General features: G+C 45.5%; 1 protein-coding gene across 1 annotated transcript; it reads left to right on the plus strand.

Moving 5' to 3' along the window:
* Nucleotides 1-355: 355 nt before the first annotated feature.
* On the plus strand, nucleotides 356-7,414 carry CCNG2 (cyclin G2). Its single transcript, XM_083835340.1, has 7 exons — nucleotides 356-782; nucleotides 1,678-1,815; nucleotides 2,919-3,169; nucleotides 3,332-3,410; nucleotides 3,490-3,588; nucleotides 4,570-4,775; nucleotides 5,266-7,414. The coding sequence occupies exons 1-7, from the start codon at nucleotides 672-674 to the stop codon at nucleotides 5,402-5,404; spliced, it is 1,023 nt and encodes a 340-aa protein (XP_083691466.1). The 5' UTR covers nucleotides 356-671; the 3' UTR covers nucleotides 5,405-7,414.
* The last annotated feature ends 891 nt before the right edge of the window (nucleotides 7,415-8,305 follow it).

Consider the following 8,305-nt stretch of genomic DNA (forward strand, 5'->3'; position numbering starts at 1 on the left):
AGCTGCCGGCCAATCAGCGGCCGGGAAGCGCGGGCCAATCAGGACGCGGAAGGCTTTGGGCGGACTTTTTGAAACGAGCGAGGGGCCACAAAGGTCCCGGGGCCCTTTAAAGGAGTGATGAGACTTCAGTGTGTCCCTCCGCCGGAGCTTAGCGCTCGTTAGAAGGAGCGCGGTTCTGTCCCGCTGCCCGCTAGGCGGGTGCTTATCCCGATGGCTGCGGTGGGTCCTGAGCGCCGACGCCTTTCAGCGCTCCGCTAGGGTGCGCGGCTGGGCGCGGACTACTTTACGCCCGCCGGCCGGACCTAGCAGGAATCACTCCGCGTTCGGAACAAAACCGGGGGGGGGGCGGGGCCGCACCGCCTCCATTTTACTGTGGGGCGGCGGCGGAGCCCGTGGGGGGCGGTTCGGGATGGCGGCGGTGCCGCGGGCATCGCAGTGACTCGCTGCGGGGCTCGGGCGGCCCTGCCTGGATGCGGGGCCCGGGGGGGAGGCGCCCCGCGTCCGAGCGCTGAGGGGAACCGGGCTGCCCGCCGCCGGGGGAAGCGAGCGGGGGGGGGCGGGCCCGGCGCCCCCTCGGCAGCGCCTGAGGTGAGAGCTGGCAGCGGCCGGCTCCTCCCCTGCCTCCTTCCCTCCCTGAGGCGCCCCCCGGCTCCGGGGGTGGGGGAGCGAAGATGAGCAGCGAGGCGCTGCGGCTGTTCAAGCAGCTGAACCTGCAGCTGGAGCAGGAGGGGCGCTTCCAGCCCCGCGAGAAGGGGCTCAGCCTCATCGAGAGCGCGGCCGAGGTGAGGAGAGGCTCGGGGGGAGGCGTCCGGGGGGCAAGGGAGGCTGTCCCCGCAGGGCAGGGGGAAACCTCGGAGCTGGGAGGATTCGGCTGGGGAGAGTTGAGTCTTTTCTCCCCGAGGGGCTCCGGGCTTTTGTTCTGACGCCGTCCTCAAGCTGCTGCTGTTTGAAGGCGTTGTGCTGTCAAAGGGAGACGTGCAGGGCGAACGCGGTGTCTGGGGGTGTGATAGTTACTGCTCGCACCTTGGGTCATGCAGCGCCTAGAGAGCCTCCGGCTCTCCTTCCCACCTCGGGAAGGCTGGGATGTAAGTAGGCAACTTAACAAAGGGCTAGCGGGTACTTTCTCGTTAGCGAAGCCTAGGAAAAATGAACTACAAGACACGGAGTATTTATCAGAAAAAAAAAAAAACTGAGCATAAAAACTGCCATGTTAATGACCCGAGTTTCTTACAGAGTTCGTGGAAAGCTTATGTTGTGTTAGATTCTTGTGAGTTTTGTTGTTGTTGCCTTAGTATTTGATGGGAATAATCTCTGTGAAATTGGTCCACTTGTTCTGAAAGCAGCACTTGTACTTGTGTAGTTATTTGCAGTCAGGCAGAACAGATGATAAGCTGGGTTTGGTCACCTGTTTCCCTAAGGTTAGGAGTGTCTGTGTGTGTACGCTTGGTGAGAATTGTCGTATGGTAAGTGTGCACTTAAAAATTTGGATATTGCACTGGTGAGTGTCTTTTGAGTCTCAAGTATGTGACTGAAAACTTCCTAGGTTAAAAGACAGCAATAGGAAGCATTTAAGGAGAGGAAAACAAAGAATTGTTTCCCTTTAGTCTAAGTAAGATTGCTTTGGGAGTATTGACAGTCCACTGTTAATCAATTTTGACTCTGCTTTTCTTGCGACAGAATGAAAATACTCTGTGCCCGAGACAAAGGAATGCCAAGGTGGAAGATCTCTGGAGTCTGACCAACTTTTTTGGTTTTTCAACTGAAACGTTTGTTTTGGCTGTTAACATTTTGGACAGATTCCTGGCTCTTATGAAGGTATATTTGGGGGGAAAGGGGACCTGCTGTAGTGTCAGCTGGGAATATACAGGTTTCCTGTGAACTTTCTTTCCAGACAAATGGGGGGGGGGGGGGGGAAGATTTTGATCTGGGAGATAATGGGCTATTTATTGTTCTTAGGTTAGTGATGTTGCTAAAGTGCTCATAGGCAAGCTTGGAAGTAGAGTACAGTTCTTGCATGAAACATTAGCTTATATTGTGGTGATACATTTACTACTTTATGGCCTCTTCTTACCTTTAAAGGCAAGTAGCAGCATGGTTTATTTTATTTACGATAAGTCTGTAGCCTTTACCAGGCAGATGCAAAAGACCAAGTATAATTTAATAAAGAACTAAATAAAAAAGAAGTTTGAAAACTACTTCTAGGTACTGTGGCAGTACTTAAATACAAGTACTGTGGTAGAAGCTTAGTTTTGAGCTGGAACTAATGCCAAAAGATCGTTTTCTGGGTGTGTTGTGTTTGTGCTGCTTTGTGGCAGACAGTTGCAACCTAAATCAGTTCCACATTGTCAAGCTGGCAGAAATATTAATGTCTAGAGTTGGATCAGTTCTCCGGCCTGACTCAGGGTTGCACAAAACATTTTCTCTGGTATATGGCAGAGAACAGCAGAGATAGGGACAACTTGTTGAGGGGTAGGACTGCCTAGAACAAGCTCGGGCCGGATTTGGTTGGGCTTTAAAAGAGTAAGTGAGCACTGCCACTTGGAGAAGGGAGGTAGTGCAGCTCTTGCTTTGTCATGTTTTCATAGCGTAGTGGTGTGGAACAGCTTCAATAGAGGGTGCTCGGCTGTTGAACTTCGGTGTCCTTCAACTTGGCAGTGACAGGTTGATACTGCCGTATTGGCTCTGCGTTTTGGTGAAACTGAAGTGATGAAACTAGTCATGATTGCATCAGGTGTATGAGTGGACTGATGTCAGGTGTATGAGTGGACTGATGTCAGGTCTAATTGAGATAAGTTCAGTCTTTCTGTTGAACTGTAAATATTTCAAAACTGGTCACTCAGGCTGGGTGAGCTGTTTTTCCCTGTTTGGTAAGCACCACATGTACAGGCGGGAAGTGTTCATTGCGTTTCCTCTTTTAGGTGAAACCCAAGCATTTATCCTGCATTGGAGTTTGTTGTTTCCAACTGGCTGCCCGAGTAGTTGAAGAAGAATGCAATATTCCATCTGCTCATGAGATTATCCGGATCAGCCAATGTAAATGCACTGTGTCCGACCTGAAACGGATGGAAAAGATAATTTCAGAAAAGTTGCACTTTGAATTTAAAGCTACTACTGCCTTAACTTTCTTGCACTTGTACCATACTATTGTACTCTGTCATACCTCAGAAAGGTGAGTTGCATGTTGATGCTGTCTGCATAGGCCTCTTTTTTCTTCAGCTGCACCTTAAAATGATTATGGGGTTGGCTAGAGAGGAGGCTGCTCCTTTTGTCTTACTTCCTGACATGTCAATGCTTGTTGACATGAATGCTGTTTCTCTTGGGTGTCTTACAGGAAAGAAGTATTGAATCTCGACAAATTGGAAGCACAACTAAAAGCTTGCAACTGTCGTCTAGTCTTCTCTAAAGCAAAAGTAAGTCGAAGTAGCTTTTCGCTGACTTCTGAGTAGGCTTTGATTCATGTATGCTGAGCAGTGTTTTTTGTCCTTCTAGCCATCTGTCTTGGCCTTGTGCCTTCTCACTCTTGAAGTTCAGACTTTGAAATCTGTTGAGCTGTTTGAGATACTTCTGCGTGTTCAAAAGCATTCAAAGGTAAGTATTTTTGGTAGGTTATTTTTGCAGTTGCTGGGGCTGGTGCAGCTAATGATGTGCAGCGTTACATGTAAGGGACACCTGCTGTCAGCAGGCAGTCTGCACAGGTAGTGCTTGGCATCAGCTGAGACAAGCCATGAAACAGGCCTTTAAGCATGTCTGAAATTCTTATGCTGCTCCATTGATAGAATGCCAAATGCAAATAACCACTCCTTAGTACAGAGTGAGGTTGAGTAGTCTCTCCTCAGTGGCACATCTTGGCACCTACCCGACATACAAAAGGATTATAGCTTAAAAAGTGGGTTAAATGTATAAAATGAGAAGAATTGCTGATCTAATACCTACAAGATACATGTTTTAACAAGCAGCTGATGTAACTTCTACAGTTCTAGCTGCATGTTTTAGAGACTTCTACTGTCTGCTAGTATGACTAAACTGTCTGCAGGGCAAGTTATTCTTTTTGTCTAAATAGCTCTCATAAAATTTATAGCTTCTAGCTGCGTGTTGTAGCAAGCGATAGTCTAAAACAGACTTATCACTGTTGTAGTCAACCTGAACTAATCCAGTTTCTTGAGGAGTGGAAGTAGTTCTTAAAGTATGACATTACCTTTAAAAGATGGTGTTATCACAAGGGCAGCAGGACGTCTCCAAGTAGGACCCTCGTACACTGTCTTCTGTTAGTCTTGTTGTGCTGTGTTCACACAAGTAAAGCTCTCAAAAATGCTCTCTCATTTTTCCTGTGGAAACAATGAAAATGTTAACAGCCACTGACAGGCAGCTGTTCCTCAAACTCAGACAGGTGTTTCTAGGGGGTGTATAGGTGTTCACCTTCAAAAGCAGCAGAACTTTGACAAAGGTGTGACAGTTAGGAATATCATTTCTCTTGACTGTTTCATTAAGTCACTTCCTTTAAGGTAAAATGGAGGGAGGAGTTATCTTTTCTGTCTGCTAATATAATAAAGTTGTTTTTTCACTTTCCAGATAAGCGATAGTGACCTCCTTTACTGGAGGGAACTGGTCTCGAAATGCCTGGCAGATTATTCTTCCCCTGAATGTTGCAAGCCTGATCATAAAAAGCTAGTTTGGATTGTTTCAAGACGGACAGCTCAGAATCTACAGAACAGTTACTACAGTGTTCCTGAGTTGCCAACAATACCAGAGGGTGGCTGTTTCAATGAAAGTGAAAGGTTGGTAAAAATGGCAGCTACCTTGGGGGAGGTCCTCATTTTCTGGAAATATTAATGGTAACACCGAATAATGAGGCTTATTCAGTAACCTTTGAGAAAATGTTACCTTTGAAAAGATTAGTGGACTTAAAAATACATCTTAGCAGAAGAAAAACTGTGGAACCGTCATTGCGATGTTCAAGAAGCACAAGGCGTGCTTTGGGGGGTGGGATGTGTTCTTTGTAGATGGTAAAGGAGGCTTACAAAGTCTTAAAAAATCGTTTACACTAGAAATGTGGAGCACTGGTGTCTTGATTGGTAGGATTTTTTTGGCATTAGGAAAAAGGAAGCCGTACCTTGTTATGACTTAAGCCCTAGTGATGAGGAGTGTTCAGTTCTGAAATGTTAGCTAGGAGCAGAGCAGTTTGCATGAAAACACAGGATTGAGGAATACTTTACCTCTTCCACAGGGTTGTGCTATGTTTAAAATCTTTCCTACTCTTCCTTCCAGTGAAGACTCCTGTGAAGATATGAGCAGCGGAGAAGAAAGCCTTAGCAGTTCTCCTCCCAGTGATCTGGAAGGCACCTTCTTCTTTGAACTCAAAACTAAAACAAAATGGCAAACTCTTAACTCTCAGTCTTCGCATTAAGTCTTGATTGTAGTAGGTTAAGATTTTTTAATGCACCACAGTCTCGGCAATAATAAGAGGAGGTGGTATTCTGTAAACCGTCTGTGTTAAGGCAAGAGTTGCTGTGGTACAACAATGCTTTGAATGCCTGCCTTGTTTTTGCTTTTCTAACTTTTAAGGGAAAAAACCAGCTCCCATTCAGGTCCCAGTTCAGCCAAAAGTTGATGTATAGTTTTGATGTCGATGCGGATAAATGCAGTCCTGTGCCTGGTGGCCCCGATGCTTAGCAGCTAAACGTAAGCAGCGGTGTTCCCTGGCAGCACGGCAGGCTGACAGCATACTGGGCTGCCTGAACAGGCTCAGGGTTGAGGGAAATAGGTTTGTTTTTCTTCCCTTGACATTTGTTCTTGCCTGGAGCAGTGTGCAGTTTTGGGCCAGCTTGTTCAAGTCTGACACGTAGCTGCCAAGATGGTCAGGGGGTCTGGGGTACGGGGCCTGTGAGGAAAGGCTGGGGGAAATGGGGTTACTCACCTTGGCACAGAGGGCTTTGAGGGGGAGTAGGGTCGAACAGCAGCCTTTCAGTATGTGAGAGAAGGTTGCTGAGATGATTATTTCATGGCCTTGACTGAAATTCATGGAGTAAGAAAGAGCTATGTCACAAGTTGAAATAGGAGGTTTTTCAGTTAAAGTAATGGAAGACTTGGGCTCCATGGGGGACAGTCGAGCATGGGAATGGACTAAGAGGGGCTGCACGATCTTTGTCCTAAGAGGTTCTCAGGCTTCAGTGTGACAAAACCCTGAGCAGCTTCTCTGAACTCAGTGTTGGTGCTGCTCTGGGCAGGGGCTTGGCACAGAGTCCTCCTGTGAGAGCCCCTCTGCTCTGCAGCGTTTTGTGATGAGATCAAATTGGCTGAGTGGGTTAAGTGGCATGATGTGCACAGTACCATGCTGAAGTGATGACTTACTGTCAAATGGGCCTTCTTAATACTGTAACTGCTTTAACACTTCATGTGCTGGGCTCCTTTTCAGCAGTTTTTTCAAGCAGTTTTTATTTGAAGCTTAGTTTTTCATACACTTGAGGAATCCCTGTTTCAAATTAGGAGTATGCATGGTAAGAGATTTCTAGTCAATAAGAGCTTTTACTAAAAGTGGTAGCATAAAGTGTGACAGGGCTTACTTTCATATTTTTCTTTAATACAGATGAACTTACACTGAAACTCACGATGTATGCTTCAGTGTGTTTAAAATCTTAGTGTTAACATGTTAAGTCCATATTGTTAGCCTAGGCTTATTGACATGGTAAATCTTGAAGTCTACATTCCTTTGAATATTTAACCCTTGTAGTTGATTTCAGTATATTCATGTTATTGATTGAGTCATAATCAGACTTGTTTGCATGCTTATGTAAAGCAGTTAGTGCAGGAAACGATATTATGCAGTAATATCAGGTAAATGTGATGTTGATGAAGTAGTTAATGTAATGGTTTTTCCTGAACTTTGTAACGAAGCACATGAACTGAAGTATGCTTGCACTCCTCTGTACTGAGACTATGGCGGGTAGCAAGCGGAATTAACTCAGAATAACGGTGTAAAGCGTGGTGGTGCCAAAGTAGAAATGAAGGAGCAAAGAAGCTAGAGGCCATTTTGTAGGTGGAAGAGTTGTTTTAGAATATGAGCAGTGCTGTAAGTTCGTAACTGTTACATGATTGCAGTTTTATAAAAATACAAAAAGTTTACAAAAAATGTAAATAAAAATGTAAATTAAAAATGTACAGAAAAAAATTTAAAACAAAAAAATGAACAGAAAATACTGTATTTTTTTACCTTGTAACTTTTGTAGGTATGTTGCATGTAGATATTAATTTATTGTGTACTCTGTATGATACGAACCCTGTACACCAGAAGACTTCTTACTGCGAGTCAGCACCTGGAAGCTCACTTTGGAAATAGAGTACCTTGGTTGCAAGTAATGAACCTACTGCATCCTGTTTCAGTTGAGAACAAAAATAAACCAATTGCTGTATTTGCTAACTGGTGTGAGTCACGGTTGGTTGTACTTGAAGCATTTGGCTTGCTTTCTTCTTCTGTTATCTAGCTTGTGTGGTATCCCAGCTGCTTCCTCGGTCCTCTGGAAGTTTTGGTAAGCTGCTGGCAAAGAAAGCCTTTTGTGCGTGGCTTGGTGCTGGATGTGAATCTCTTCTCAGCTTTGCTGCTCTTGGTTTTGGAAGCTGGTGAGAGGCTTATCACTCAGGTGCAGCTGCGCTCTGCTGCGTGCTGGTATGAGTTTTGCTGATGGTGTTTGCACATCTGGCAAAGGAGAGCTCCCACTAGTGGTAAAGTTAGGGATGGTCATGCACCAAGTGTACTGGGTTTTGCTGGATCTGTGCTTGCTGCTGTTTGCAGTCTTCTGGGTGAAACTTGATCTCTGGATGTATCTATCATTGCGATCAGAAAGATCTACAATAAGTCGTTTAAAAAAAAACTTGAATCAGTTTCCTCTTCCTGTCAACGTGCCCATCTTAGGAAATATTTCTGGTCTCTCTGTTTCAAAATAATGGATAAGAGGCCCTAAATGTCTGTCTGGCTCTTCACTGTAGGCCCTCAATGGGCTTTCATAGCATGGGAAGAAAGACATTGAAAATCACTCAGGATGAACAAGGAAAAGTGAGAGAAGATTCACTGACCAAGTCACAAAGGCAAAGGGGGATTGGGAGAATTAAGAACTGCCAAGTGTAGGAGAGGATCAGGTGTGAGACCATCTAAGGAACCTAAAGGTGGACAAGTCCATGGGACCTGATGAAATGTATCTGAAAGTACTGAGGGAACTGGCAGATAAAACTGTTAAGCCACTATGTATCGTATCTGAGAAGATGCTGAGCTCCAGTGAAGTTCCCAGTGACTGGGAACAGGGAAATATAACCC

This window comes from Anser anser, assembly GCF_964211835.1.
Source record: "Anser anser genome assembly, chromosome: 4".
Lineage (NCBI taxonomy): Eukaryota > Metazoa > Chordata > Aves > Anseriformes > Anatidae > Anser > Anser anser.